The sequence below is a fragment of the Scleropages formosus genome, chromosome 4 (assembly GCF_900964775.1).
Source record: "Scleropages formosus chromosome 4, fSclFor1.1, whole genome shotgun sequence".
Lineage (NCBI taxonomy): Eukaryota > Metazoa > Chordata > Actinopteri > Osteoglossiformes > Osteoglossidae > Scleropages > Scleropages formosus.
In genome coordinates, this window is record NC_041809.1 from 7056518 (window position 1) to 7072000 (window position 15483).

A 15483-nucleotide genomic window follows, 5' to 3' on the forward strand; every position below is an offset into this window, starting at 1 on the left:
GCCGCGGAGAGTGGGGGCGGAGCACGGCCCATCAATCACTTGACAAGTGACAGTGTTTGAGAGTGTTTCTTTGATTCTCGAAAAGCTATGCTCTGGAAGAGCTCTACGGTTCAACAGGAAACCAGTCCACGTGCAGTTAGACTCAGCTGGAGACATAAACCTGGGTTTCTTCACTACAAAGTTCTCACAAGTGGGCTCTGTCGTTGCAAGAGGAACCGTTTTATGCACAAGCAGACAGATGTCGATGATTAGGGTACATGGTCCCATTCTCGGACAGTTTTTTTTTTTTTCTGCTTGAAGGAGAAAAAAAAAAGGAGGAGTGCTATTCCGCTGCCTTGAGTACATCTGTACACCCAAGAAGCATAAATTTATTCTTATGGGCAGACTGTGCCTCCATGAACAGTAACAGTAACAGTACCAGTAACACTCTCGTCAAGAAACATATTGATACTCTGGCTCAAGTGACACCACGACCAAGCTAGCTCTTTATTAACAGCTTTCCTTCTGCACGAGCACATTCTCTCAGTCAAGAATCTTCCATTATGTATTCATATACAGCATAAACAAGCAATAAAATTAATTAACTTCAATACAGCAATTTTTGTAGGGACCTTTACACCTCATTTCCCAATTTTCTGCACAGTCAAACTGCCGTACCTGAGTCAGTAAACATAGCCTGTTATTTTTTGTTGGTGTTCATTTGCTTAATAAGGATTTGCTCTGACTCTCACATAGTTAACATCAGAAGAAATCTTTGAGTATTTACTTACTCTTGCAGGTGGACTTCTCCTCCAGGCCACTCCAGGTGCCATTAGCTAAGCACTTGATGATCCTGCGACCCCCCAGGTAGAAGCCGGGTGAGCAGCTTAGCATCACCTGGGCTCCGAACTCATTCAGTGAGCCGGAGAGTAGGCGCCACACCATGTGCTCAGAAAGCACGGTCTCAATGCTGGGGCACTGCATTGCTGCAAACAGAGAGTGACCCATGACATTAGTCCAGCCGTGATCCTTCACCTGAAGGACCACTGAATAAATGTAGTACAAATCGCAACATAGTGTCTGTCTTTCTCGCGAATCTTATTATACCAGAGTCGCTCAGATATTACAGGTTTTCTCAGATTAAAACAAAGAAACATGTTTTTATAATTCATAGAATATATTGTTCTCAGTAAAAAAAGGAAAAAAAAAGAAGTTGAATTCCACCTTGCAGTGTAAGAGCTGTAAATGGGATTGACTGATTACTATTTTGTGTAATTGGGAGTCTCACTGTATTACATGTGTAACTGGGGTGACTTCTTCATCATTGGTTTTCAACTCTGGCCCTGACTGAGCTCTGTTTATGTTGGCATTTGTTCCTATTGAGTGCTTAACTAATAGTGCTTGATTAAGCCGTTCATTGAACGGATCGGACAATTTCAGTAATATTAGATCAACTGCACTAGGTGAGAACCATCATTTTATGATCTTTTTAGTATCGCAGTATTTGAATAATGTAGTTCAGTCAATCAGCAGCTACATCTCAGTAAAGCAAAACATAAATAAAAATACAGTGGTTTCTGATAAGACCAGAGCTGAAACCTTCTACTCTAAGCATAAAGTCTGCCTACAGAATTTCCCTAACCACCATGTCTGTAGGAGACAAAGGGACTTGCTGCATGGGCGTATGTAGAAGTAATTCATTGTATAGCACCAACACATATATTACTTATGTGATTCCATTAAAGTGAAAGATGGCAGTTGCAGGACACTAGATGTTCTTGTACAAATCTGGTCACAGCTTGCTTTTCATGGGTTAGGTAACTGTTCAGATCAAAAACTGAAAGAATGGGAAACTCGGTCACATAAATTACATGCATTTAATTAAAGAGTTGAGCATGTCCAGTTAACAAACCAGTAAAAAACTGTTTGTTGTATATTAGTTTCTTGCTGGAAACCAAAGCAAGAAAATTTAAACTACATGGCAACACATCTACATGTCTGCAGATACATAAGCTAAATTAGGGCAGATAATGCAGCACATAAAAAATATGACAGCTTATTGTAAATTTCATTTCTTTTATGTCTCCACACATCTAAAACATCTCTCATGGGCACTTCACTCACCCAAACTTGACAAATGCCTACTGTCCCGAATCATTAATCTCCTTAAAACTTTTTTTGCTTTCCATTACTGAATTTAATAATTGCAGAGACAAGCGTAAATTAAATTATACAGTAATTTCAGGCAACTTTAGAGATTTAATGCTTGCTTATATTGCAAAAAACAGCTAGGCTTGTTACTGTGCTTAAGAGAAAGTAATGAGAATACAATTATTTCTAAGAATGGTCAGAATTAATACAAACTGATAATAGAATTTTATCTGTTGAGTGAGTGGTGGGTAAATGAGTGTTTATGGCTTTACAGCTAATCCTTGTCTAGAGGAGCTGCAGTGCATGCTGGTATTTGTTTCCTTTGACTCTTTAGGCACAGAGAAAAAGTAATTATTATGCTAATTGAACCAATTAACTACTCCAGCTCTGAGACGGCAGATTTAAGAAGGGGCCAGATTGACTGGTATGGCAGTAAATGACACAAGAGATTTTGCTGGCGTGCATGGCTGGTATGAGAATAAAATAGTTAATATCTTACGTAAACATCTCGGTGGTTGTGCCGAGTTGCTCCATGTCCCATCTTCTTGGCACGTGGCCGTGACCGAGTGGCCAGGCTCCATCCTGTACCCCTCGTTGCACTTGAACTGAACTTTGCTATTCACTGTGTACTGGAATCCATGGAAGGAGCCATTACCAGGAGCTTCTGGAATTCCACAGGATATAGCTGGAAAAATAACAGTTTTTTGTGTTTATTTGTTGTAGCTTAATGAACAGCGTATGGTCATAACAACATACACGCAGAGCCAGTACACTGATCGTTGCAAATACGTCCATATACATACAGCAAATGCTAAAGTTCAAAAGTTCCACAAAAGTGTCCAGACATTTCAGGCAGGTCAAATATATATATATATATTTTTTTTAAGGGGAAGAAATGTACAGAATTTACGTGTTTAAGTAATTCACATATGTATTGTTCATCCATCCATCCATCCATACAAACAACATAAGCTGGAGGCAGATTCTAGCCTGCATCTCCAGTGTTAATGCAATAGAGCTACATTTCAAAGCAATGACTTCATTCAATTTTCCATTATAAACCAAAACCACAGACCATTGAAATATTATCTACAATGAAAAAGAAGCTATTTCCAAACCTTATTAAAATCTTCTCAATCAGTGTCTTTGATTTTATGTTTTTCTGCCTTTTTTTTTGCTCATTTGACAGATACAACTCCCAACTGTGATACACACTAAATAAGAATCTATTCTTAATTAAACCCAGTCACAAAGCTTTAGTGTTTTCCTCATTTGAATAAAAATTACAAAGCCTGTTTAGGTTGTTTACTTGCCCAATTGGATCACATAACTGATAGTGAAGCTGATGATTAATTGAAGACCGAGAACATGCTGTAGTACAGCCACGACCTGAACCTACAACTGCAACACAAATTGCTTGCACTGCTTACAGGAAATAATTGGATTAAATTAACTGTCACTTTGACCACTCCTCATCAAAATAATAATAAAAAAAAATGTAGACTACTCCAATTAGGTAAAAATGAGCAAAGCTCTTAATGCCATAACTTTCCCCCCTTGAAAACTGTCGCACTGTGGCCTGTGTTTAATTTAATTGGGATTTCCAGCATCATAAGCAGCTTTATTTGTATTTTAAATAAAATACCTTAAGGAAGGCAAGGCAAGTTTATTTATATAGCACATGTATCAAAGGTCATTCAAAGTGCTTTATAGTCCAAGTAAGAAATAAAATTGGTGAGAAATTAGTTAAACCAAAAGCGCAAGAACAAAATAAAAGACTGCTGTATATTAGTTAGTTAATTAACTCATTCATTCATTCACCTGTCTAATGCAGGTTCATTTTGTTCTGGAGCCTGTCCTAGAAGTATTGGACACATATATTTTGATGGTGGAAGGAAACCAGGGCACCAAAAGTGAGCGTACATGAGTGCGGAGATAATATGTAAATTATGTACAGACTGAACCAGGAGCTATGAGGCACAGGGGTTAGAAGCTGTGTCATCGTGCCACCTAGCATGTATTCAGCTGTGTTACTTCAATTAAAAAAGATTTTATTTAAACCTATTGACAATTGCCTAAATCTTGTAATTTTAAATTACAAAAACTAAAAACAATTGTCTTTACCTGTAATTCTACAGGAAGATTATCAACAGGATTGTAAGAGTACAAATTTGCTATTCACAGTGGAGGAGAACTGATAAACATGCAGAGAAAAATTCTTTCACATGACCCTGAGGCTGGGATTTAGTTCAGTTAAAAGGAAAAAAAAAAATCAAGATAGCCTTGGAACAAACAAGTGTAGCTCTACTTACGAGAGTGAGAGAGAGCTATCTCACTCTCTCCTTCTAAATATATATATATATTTATGAAGTGGGTTGGACTGGGTTGTGCTCACTGGTGGGTCTGGGGTCCGAGTCCCGCTTGGGGTGCCTTGCGATGGACTGGTATCCTGTCCTGGGTGTGTCCCCTCCCCCTCGAGCCTTACGCCCTGTGTTGCTGGGTTAGGTTCTGGCTCCCCGTGACCCCGTATGGGACAAGAGGATCAGATGATGTGTGTGTATGTATATGTGTGTGTATATATATATATATATATATATATATATATATATATATATGTGTGTGTGTGTGTGTGTGTGTATAGTTTATGTATCTACATATATATATCTATATAATGAGTAAAGCACAATCTGCCAGTTTTCAAGGAACTGTCTACACACTCGAGCAATGCCACAAGCTGCCGAGGAAGGAGGCCTAAAGGACATCTGGTGGCTGCAGCCCTGAAGGCTGTAAACGTGAATCTCATGGCACAGCTCCCTGGTTTAATGCTAAAGCTTGCATGTAGCTGGGATACATTAACCTTCCCTTTGTTTTGAGAGCCGCTGCTGACATTCATTCGTATCACATCCAGTTGTGCACTTTTGCAAGCCCAGGGGGTCTCAATAAGTAAAAAAAAATGTCAGCACTTGAGTCTTCAATGTTTGACAAGATACAGTTAACATCATACTTAGTATCTTAGCCTTTGCAACACTGGAAAAATGTCAAGAGTACACATTGCGTTCTCAAGCTCCTCCTTGTAAATGCATTTAAAAGATTGCAGTTTTTTTTTTTTTTTTGTCAATGGCAAGGAGTCTTTAAATACCCTGCAATAATAAAAAGTTTAATGATTTTAAATTTTATGTGGAATTTTGTACTACGTCATCATGACTGGAGAAAGGCTCAACGTGTAGAACATACGATTAGAGAAAAATACACGGCTGTATAAAATCCCAGCCCATTAAATCAGTCATGTACAGATCTTTAAAAAGGAAAATACACTCAAATGTATAATATTTGATAAGTAACATATTTCTCCAAAAGAGAGGGGAAGAAATAGGAAAATGTCTTGATTTATTTATTTATTTATTACCCAGCAAGGCTCAATTTTAATGAATTGAACATCTCTGGAAACAAACTGCAAAAACTTAAAAAAATGTACAGAAAATAAGTAAATAAAAAAAATTTGAAAACTGTAGCCTGTGATCTCTCTCTGGTGAATGGAACATAAAAAGTACTGCTCTTCATAACCATATGGCATTGTTCCCAATAACTACATGTTATGCATATGCCAAGACCTCCAGATCTTGGCAGATGAACTGGTGAGGTGCCTCATTCTGTCGATGGTTGAGTAGGTCCTGTTATATAGTGTAATCCTATAAACCCTTTTAAGCATCTGAACTGTAGTCTAAATATATCATTTGCAATATAAACAGAGTGGGGAATGCATATTAGTCTACGTGGTGTTGACATAGCTAAGACCTTATAAACTGCCATGCTGCAAGTTTCTCAGTAAATGATGTCCCACTGATTTCTTCATGATGTGAAAGATGAAAACATGACATGTCAAAATCCTGACCAACTGCTCTAAAACTCCTCAGTAAAATGAACATATGCAACATACAGGACGATTTCCTACCTTGACAAAGCGGGAGTGGAACATCCCAAAGATACAGTCCGTTGGGTTGCAGTTGGCATGTTGCATTGCTCTGCCCCACGAGCCTGTATCCTGGATTGCAGAAGTACTGCAATTTGCTTCCTGGCCGATCTCCTGTCCTATTGAGAATTCCACCATTTGTAGGTGGACTGTTTATGCTACAGTATGCAGCTGTGCAGGTAAAATAAAATAAAATAATAATAAAAAAATGTTATCCACAGAAAGAAAAAATATCAAAAGGTTTCCTCTACAAAGGGTGCACCTGTAAATATTTTTTAAAAATCCATATTACATTAAATATTACAAGATGGCCATAGCAAGAAGTACTGTATGCAATGCAAGTACAGCCAGAATTTTCATTTTTGTTTTACATAACTTGTGCTGTTGTAGGGCAACTAATAACTACAGCTGAAAAAGTGAGTCAAGGCACTCACAATATTTGTCTTCTTTTACTTTGTACTTTCCTACATTTTTTTTATTGTCTTCCTATACTGCAGGTATAATCTGAGCACAGACAGAAAATGGTGCATACATCTATCAGATTAATGGTTCTCGATGCGTGGTGATTAGACCACATGTTAAAACCTGAGGCAGCATATTCATCCTAATTCACTTTGATGAAAGCCCAGTGGACTGTTTAAAAAGAAAAGAAGAAAAAAAAAATCTCTTTGCCAGGGTACTAGGTCAACTCCCAGAGTCGTTTTGTAAAGATCAAGAAGAGGTGTATTATGCTTGTGCTCAGGATCCTTACATTATTTAAAAGTCTTTAAAGGGTATTATGCCCCAGTAACCATTTGGGAGGCATAACAAGATAATAACAAAAACAGGTACTGTTTTTAATCACTCAGTATTGTTTTTCTTCAAAGTTCCACAACTGTAATTTATATATTCAGTATATGGAACACAATGGAAAAAAGAAGGCAATGGAAGGGAATGAAAACTGGCAGGGTGGATGGAAAGGCAAAAGATTCAGCCAAACTGGGAAGAGGCAGCATGACAGACAAACAGAGAAGAAAGCAAGACAAATGGCACAAAGAGCAATGACTGCCACTGGGCTCCGCTGTATATATCACTTCTGGTCAATGGAGTAAAGTCTCTTTGAGGCACCAGCCGTGACAGTTATTTAGCAAGATTCACCATGGGATCTTTGGCCTCCATTATAAGGACTTGCAAAGAAGTCCCTGGAGGTATACCTGTCTGGACCAAGGCTAATGAGGGCTAACTTAGAAAAGGCTGACTTGCTGTTGCTCTTTGACATGAACCGGATCCAAAGCTGGAGCCTCAGAGGACAGAAGCATGCATATTAATCCCAAGTGACATCCAGACCAGGAAACACACACACACACACATTTTCAGAACCGCTTGTCCCAGACAGGGTCACGGGGAACCGGAGCCTACCCGGCAACACAGGGCGTAAGGCCGGAGGGGGAGGGGACACACCCAGGACAGGACGCCAGTCTGTCGCAAGGCACCCCAAGCGGGACTCGAACCCCAGACCCACTGGATAGCAGGACTGCAGTCCAACCCACTGCGCCACCGCACCCCCCTGACCAGGAAACAGGGGCATGCAATTTTCTAGCTATGGGCAGCAAGGAAATGCACAGCTGCAGCACTTTAAGCCTGAAGTCTCTGTTTAAAACTGTTTTTCAAGCCTGGCAAGTTGTGTTATGGTCTTGCTTGAGGAGTTTAAAGCAGAACGATAATGGATTACAAACCCGTATAGCGTATTTTGAACCCTCTCTTGTTGGTAGCGTGGTCTGTTGACCATCTGAGGTAGAGCTGATTGGTTTTGCTTGTGAAATTCAGTTGTGTAGAGTGGTTGCCACTGAGGGCGACCAGCAATGGACTCTGGCCAGAAGGACCTGGGGAGTCAAAACACATTGTAGACCTGAAGTTTTGGTCAGAAAGTATCACTGAATGACCTCATCCCATCATCTTCTCAATGCTGGTTGTGATTTAAAAAAAAGCGTATTACCATCAAAGATCTCCAGTTCATCAAATTGCTTTTCACTCTGAAACATCTCGACGTAGATGGAGATGGTGTAAGGAGGCCGAACTCGGATTACCCAGGAGCAGGTCTGAGAGTTTGGGTAGTTTTTTGGGTAGCCTGGACTGAGGATGACCCCTGCAGATGCTGTTCTCTCTTCGTTTGCTGGACAATGGGCTAAAACCAACATTAAGGATCCATTTGATACTGGCTGGTGTAAAAACAATGTCAGAAGTGGAAATGATGGGTGTGTGCTTAAACTTTGGGATTTAACAAATTGTGCTGTGGGAGAGGAAGGTATTCCACACAGGTTGCAAACATTACCCTCCCTGACTTCCTCATACCCTGTTTACTGAGGCTAAGATATGCTACTATCATACTCTATATATACAAAAAAGTATAGCTGGACAAAATTTTACAGATGCTGTGCTGCATTCCATCTTGGTTCTACCTTGGATTTTAGCTACATGAACGTTTAAAAAAAGAGTGGAAAATTAAATTAATACATCCTTTTCATCTCAACTCTTTTCTGGGTCATACAGCAAAATTACTACATTGAACCAAACTTTATCTTCATGGCTCACTAAAATAAGCTTGTTTTTGCTTTGTTGATTGTATTAACTGGGCGCCAAATGCTCCCCCTCCATCTGTATGATAACGTCCTCCCTGTAATTAAAAATGATATGTGCAAATGAAGCTGGATGGTGTCTATCTGCTTCTGTCAGTTCTCTATTTATAGAAACAACAGTCCTAAATTGAAAGTACACCAATTAAGCCTTTCTTCTTTGCGCACCTCATAGGGTTTTGAAAGCAATAGCTTCATTCACTCAATTATTCTTTGCAAAGTGTACATTTATTCAGAAAATTCCATGAATATCAAAATGATACAAAGGGACTTTGCTGAGTGCCCTGGAATGAAAATCAGATTTGCAATTAAAAACACTTTTGAATAATTACTGTCTTAAATGGACTGCCCAAAGGATATTCTGTTGAATATCAGATGGAAAAAAAGACGGCCTCATACACATGTATATGAAATTGCCTCCATTACTCCAAGGGGTAGAGAGCAGCAAAACCTTGTTACTTTTCAATTAGTGACTGGTTAATGCTAAACTCACTGAGGTGATCTGGATTTCCCACCCCTATAGCAGGCTAATGGCGAACATGTGAAACACAGAGTGGTTAGAGAGAATGTTTGACTTACCTTCGCAGGATGGAGGAGGGTTTTCAAACTGCAGGTGGGAGTTCAGCTTGCATGTGAGCTCTTCATTTCCCACCAGTGTGAAGCCAGGAAAGCAGCGGTACCTCACAGTGTCTCCTAGGCACAATTATACACTATATTCACACAAACTTCATGCAGAATTATGTCATAGATAATATTACCATTGTAACATTTGTGTTTTATTTGAACTTTTATTCTCTGTTATTTTCAGAGTTAGAATGTAGTTCACATCCCTCCTGAAGCCCATCCATAGACCCGGGAAGGATAAGAACCCCACGGCAAGAAGTTTTACATCTCCCAAATCCTGCATAGTTGGACTTCCAGGTAAAAGGCAATATAAAATACCACACTTTTTTCCTTAAGGCTACAATAAGAGTGGTTCACAGGTCCATAGTGTACAGTCTGAGCTTGAAAACTTCTTGCCATGACATGCAATGAATACATGAATTGCCTATGTGACACTTTGCGCCATTTCCATACAAGTAAACAATATTTTTGGCTGATAGTCATCAGACTTTTTGTCGCACCTCTAATACACATACCTATTTCATAATCTTGATCTTCAGAAACTAACTCAGCCTCTTCAACCACTGGGGGCGGAGGGCATTTTTTAAGGCGGTAAGCTGAGGGAGGGGGGGGAAACAATTTTCTACATTAATTCATACAATAATTAAAAGAATGCTTTCTATTTGAAAATATGGCCTTTGTAATTAAAGCAAATTACACTGATTAAAAAATTCTTCCCAACATAAACTTCTGGTGCAGCATAAAGCCAAACTGTAAGCATAATCATTTTAAGTGACATTCTCAGCAATTTTGCACAAAAAAAATTTCAAATGCCTTTTGTATTCATCCACTTTCACCTTCTGCTTGTACATCACTACAATGACAGATCGTTGCCTCCCACCAAGTAATGTGCTACAGAAGTAATTATTTTCCACTGTGCAATGCGGAAGACGTCTCCATTGTAAATTAAATTAATTAAGGGAGACAGACAACGCAGTGCTTGATAATTTACTTGATGAGCCCCAGGTGTGAGGCTTAAAAAAATGTAACTGAACAATGTTCTTGTGACTGGAAGACATCTGCAGCATAAGAGTAAAGAATAAAATTGTGCATAGATATGCGGAGGAAATGTTCTAAAACATAAGGGGAAGAAAATCCAAGGGCCAGCGTCAGTCATATCACAGAACTCTCTATATGCTTACTTGAAAGAGAATTGCATACATTTTTTTTAGAACCTGAAAGCGGAGGTCCTATAGTATCTACAGCAGATGTAATACACTGCACACTCTACACAAGGTCTTCAGGTAATCTGAAAATTGCCTTTCACTGCTGCTTGGTGATAAAAAATAAGCATGAGAAAATTAATCACAAGCCACAATCGTAATCTTTTCACATGCTGTTCGGCCTGTTGGGAATAAAGCAGGAGGAAAGAAAAAATAAATAAATAAAACTTTGTTCCTACATTCAAGAGCGTGCAGACATTTAAAGGGATTTGCACCTGTACTCATCTATTTATCTGCATGGCTTTATAATGAGGAAACAGTTGGAGGTTTCACAAAACACCAAACGGACCAAGCTGACTCTTCATTTGCATTTTAAAGCTCTTCAACGTGGGGGAATAATGCCGGAGTCATCAAGTGCCCTCACAAGGTCTAATAAACACAAGACCAATCTATTGCCTCTAATTCAATTCAAAACAAGAAAATCGGCAGGGCCCCGCAATGGACGCCGGAACACGGCTGTTAGAAAAATGAACTGACCATGAAAATTGAGCACAAAGAATCCACTTGTGGAGAAGTCACTGTGGAACTTGATGAGGACCTGATTGAAGGAGCTGTACGCTGACTCCAGAGCTGTGTTACCACTGAAAATGCCAAGCTGAGGGTAGTGTTGCTCGGGGCCATCCCTTTGTTTCAGAAAGGAGAAGGAGGACAAGGACATCATTGATGCACCGATATTTCCAACGCAATGCATGATTATGCTCAACATGTTTGTGGGGTTTCATTAAGTGCCTCCGCATCAGTTGGTGGCTTTCTGCTGACTTACACATAAAACCATTATATCACAGAAAATGCACACTATAGATGGTAAGGGGTGGCACAAAAAATGATGACTTTTCAGACTATTCACCCTTATAATAGCTTTAGAAGATAAAAATATCAGTAATAAACAATATTACTGTCACTGGAGCCATAATGCTGGAGAAACTGTACTTTTTTAACGCATACTTTTAATCCACTTTAGAATCTTGTATGATCGACAAATATATTACACACTTATGCAGTCTGCTTTGGGAGAGGAGTGTACAGTACATTCAACAAAATGCATACAGTGCACTCAACCTTGTACTTATCAGGAGTTCAGTTTTTTCAATAAGTTAATTGAGCCCTAAAGCCAAAATTCTACCTTTTTCTCTTTAGCAAAAATCTCTGTTTCTCCTTCAGTTATTTTCTAATAAATATTCTGTAACACCCTAATTTATTAGATTAAAAAAATAAAAAATAAACAGGGTACTAGTCAATTACCACATTTTTCTTACCACACTGCAATATAGTCGGTAACAGGTTCGGTCTGGAGGAGGGTGAAGTTGATGTAAACCCCATGTCCCTGAGGTACAGTGATGAGCCAGATACAGTCCTGCGAGTTGGGGTACTCATTGGGGTACTCCGGAGAGTAGATTGTCCCATTCTGTGCTGTTACATTGTAGCCACAAGGGGCTTGAGTGGGCAAAAAAGAAAAAAAAAGGGCTGTCAAAAAAGTCATGCAGTCTGACCAACAACCTGAGTCCTCTACCTTGACCTGAAGTTATTCCCATTCCCATGGAAATAGATTCTGAAAGAACAAAAAGCTCATTCAAATTATTGTTTGCATTTTTTCTCATGAATATTTTAGTGATGAGCAGTGCAGAACAAAGTCACAGTCTTGCTTGAACAACAACATCCAGCAATGGCAAGCATGGTAACATCATTATGTATATTCCCTAAATCTGTGGCTTCACAAGGAGGCAAATTAAAAGCATTTTAAAACAAGTAGTTCTGACACCATGAGAACAATTCCCATCCTTCCCATAGTAATGAATATACTGTGGAGAGTAGGATAAATGCAACTGAGTCAAGTCAACTTTTAGCAGCAGCTACCTGAGGAGGCTATCATTTTCGGGAGTAGTACTGCAGTGATTGACCCTTCCGAGACCCAACATTATACAGGTGGCCCCTGATTTACGATGGGGTTATGTTCTGCGAAACCCATCATAAGTCGAAAACATCATAAGTCGAAAATGCATTTCATACGCCTAATACACACCTCTCGTGACAGACTGGGAGATGCGGATCGCTGTTGCTGCCCAGCATCGTGAGAGAGTATCGCTCTGCATATTGTTCGCCCGGGGAAAAAAATCAGAATTCAAAATTCGAAGTACAGTTTCTACTGAATGTCTATAGCCAGCTCACCGTTGTAAAGTCTAAAAAATCGCAAGTCGAACCATTGTAAATCGGGGACCACCTGTACAGGGAAAGTGTGTGTCTATCTTTATGTTAACACAGTAAAGTTTCAATTGTCCAACTTACACAGGACTAATACTAGGTTGGATACCTAAAAACGTTGCGTAATATGGAAACGTGGTAACTGTGGGAGGAATGCCATGCAGACACGAGGTGAACATGTAAACCCTCACAGTGAGCCAGATTGAAAACCAAAACCCCAGTCCACAAGTTGTGAGGAACCAGGTTTGTGTGCATCTGTTCTCTTTGAAAATGCCATACACAAAAACAAATGTCATTAACAAATAATTATTGCACGAGTGATTCTTGAAAAATATCCTGCACAATTTCAATAGAGCTGAATAAAACAAAATGTGATTACAGAGGAAAAATATACATGATTCTAGGCATTCTTCAAATAGCCTCTGGCCGTAGTCAAAAGTCTACCCAATTATCTCTGCTAAATTGAGTAAACTAAGCTGTGGTCTTTGTCATGCTCAAGACAACTCTCGGGGGCCATATTTTTTGGTAAATATATGAGCTCGACATTTACAAACAGATGGTATTTGGCTGGTTACAACCGTCTGCGGAGGCTGTTGGGATGTTCCTTCAACTACGTGGGCTGATTTTATTTCTCGCGCAACACGGCCGTTCCCATTTACCCAAGCACCGCAGTTGACCGCCAGGAGAGCATCAGGGGAGCGGATACACACAGAAAGGTGTCGTTTGCCCTATCACTTGACACCCATTTTGCCTTGCACCGAACGTGATTAATGAGGCGGTGAATTTGTTATCTGAAACATCCTGAGCACCTTCTCGCTTTAATAACAACCCTTGATCCTATCATAAGGAATGCAAGCAGATGCTGCCTTTGTCTCCCGAATCATCCCATAACATCTTCCCCGCTGAAAGCTGGGGAGGAGACGAGGGAGGTCTCGCAGACATCTGAAGTCATATTGATCCTCCTGATCCATGCCTTCTTTACACTCTGGTGCTCTGCTAACTGCAGAGCATGCCTGCAATTCAAAGCAGGACCCAACCACAGGAACATACATCTTCACAATATCTCCAGGCCTGTATATATACTCAGGTGGTCCTTCACCAACAATGAGCTTCCGTTCAGATGATCACATTGTAAGTGGACTTGTTAATTACTCAAAAGTCTCCTTTTACTGTATCATTAGAATCATAAGGATATATAAACAAGTAATATGCCTGAATGCTATTTTATAATGGGGCTTTTTAAAATATTTTTCACTGTGATTAACAGGATTCATGTTAAAATAATACTAATATAGAGTACTAATCGTGTTAATACAGTACTTTAATTATATAATGAAACACAGTGAGGTTAATTACTTATGTATGCTGCATTTAATACCATACAGTATTCATTAATGGATGAGAAATTTTCACTAATTGGCCAGTTTAAATAAAGAGTGACTTGAACAAAAACAAAATACAATGGCTGCTAGACACCTAGAGACTAGACCAAAGTAATAACAAATACGGCTGCCTTGTGGCAGTGTAACCAGCCAATCTTGTTTTTATCACACAGCAGATAGAGGGGTTGCTGTTAGACATTACAACAAAATGTCGGGGCTCAATGGGAAAATAATATAATAATTTTAATGCGATGGGTGCGGTAGTCACAAGTCACATCGGTCGGTACTCGAGGACCGCCTCTGTGTATATATGTACACACATATTAAATATATGTGACAAGTGATGCATGTAAATGCAAATGTTACCGTATATTACATTCACTGCACAACTGCACATGCAAAATTAAATAGTTCTGCATCTTCACTGTGTCAACCCACCACTGCTTTAAGAATTACAAGAGTAATTAGTAGACAATATACTCCTGATTCATGTGGCTTGATATGTTGTGGGATCTCTTATAATTTGACCATGTACTGGACCCCATCAGCTTTCATTGAATGTAAGTATAAGTGGAGAAATAATATTGTATAATATTATGTGATACAATGTGATATAATGTGGACTGACTTACTCTGCCAGTCAAAAGTTTGAGTGCACTTGCTGAAAACTACTTTGTTTTCACAGTAAGGACTTGGTTAACTGCTTTGGCCAATAAAAAAACAAAAAAAAAGCTACGCTGTCTTCCCAACTCTTCTGCAACAATTTCCAGAAATAGTCGAGCGATGTAGGGCACGTGTGTGTTGCCTTCTTTTCACTGTTCTCTTCAGTCCATCTCATACAAGTACTGCCCAGGTTGCTCTTGTGTACTCACACTGATGGTACTGTATAATGTGGTTGAATGTCATTATATCAGCTCCAGCTGGCCAACTCAAAGGAATTAATCTTTGCTGAGTTACATAGTGAATCACACCTTTTTCGTTCACTAACCTTCACACCGAGGAAAAGGATAGTTCCACTTTCTGTTGATTCCATGCTGACATGTGAGCACAGGGTGGCCCACCAGAATGTACCCTGGGAAGCACTCGAAGGTTATGGATTGCCCCGCCCCATAGGCATTATTAATTATATATCCATTAGGGAATGGAGAAGGGTCCTGGCAATTCTGCAACTCATATGCTAAAAAAAAAGAGAGATTTACTTAACAACAACTTCCTTTCCCGTATTGCTTTATTTAAAAACATTCCATTTTTTATCATTCATTTCTTTTGTCAGTTTTGTTGTTTTTTAATGAATTAAGATACAT

The 15483-nt window shown here is 39.3% G+C and overlaps 1 protein-coding gene across 1 annotated transcript in view; it reads right to left on the reverse strand.

The window, feature by feature from the left end:
• LOC108932684 (CUB and sushi domain-containing protein 1) overlaps nucleotides 1–15483 on the reverse strand; it is a 389881-nt gene that overhangs the window by 22354 nt on the left and 352044 nt on the right. The window contains exons 42-51 of the mRNA XM_029251436.1: nucleotides 15168–15356; nucleotides 11855–12032; nucleotides 11076–11221; nucleotides 9852–9932; nucleotides 9292–9405; nucleotides 8076–8264; nucleotides 7816–7962; nucleotides 6083–6271; nucleotides 2630–2815; nucleotides 771–965 (exon numbers count right to left, since the gene is read on the reverse strand). Coding sequence (XP_029107269.1) covers nucleotides 771–965; nucleotides 2630–2815; nucleotides 6083–6271; nucleotides 7816–7962; nucleotides 8076–8264; nucleotides 9292–9405; nucleotides 9852–9932; nucleotides 11076–11221; nucleotides 11855–12032; nucleotides 15168–15356 — 1614 coding nt within the window. The remainder of the gene's footprint in view (nucleotides 1–770; nucleotides 966–2629; nucleotides 2816–6082; nucleotides 6272–7815; nucleotides 7963–8075; nucleotides 8265–9291; nucleotides 9406–9851; nucleotides 9933–11075; nucleotides 11222–11854; nucleotides 12033–15167; nucleotides 15357–15483) is intronic.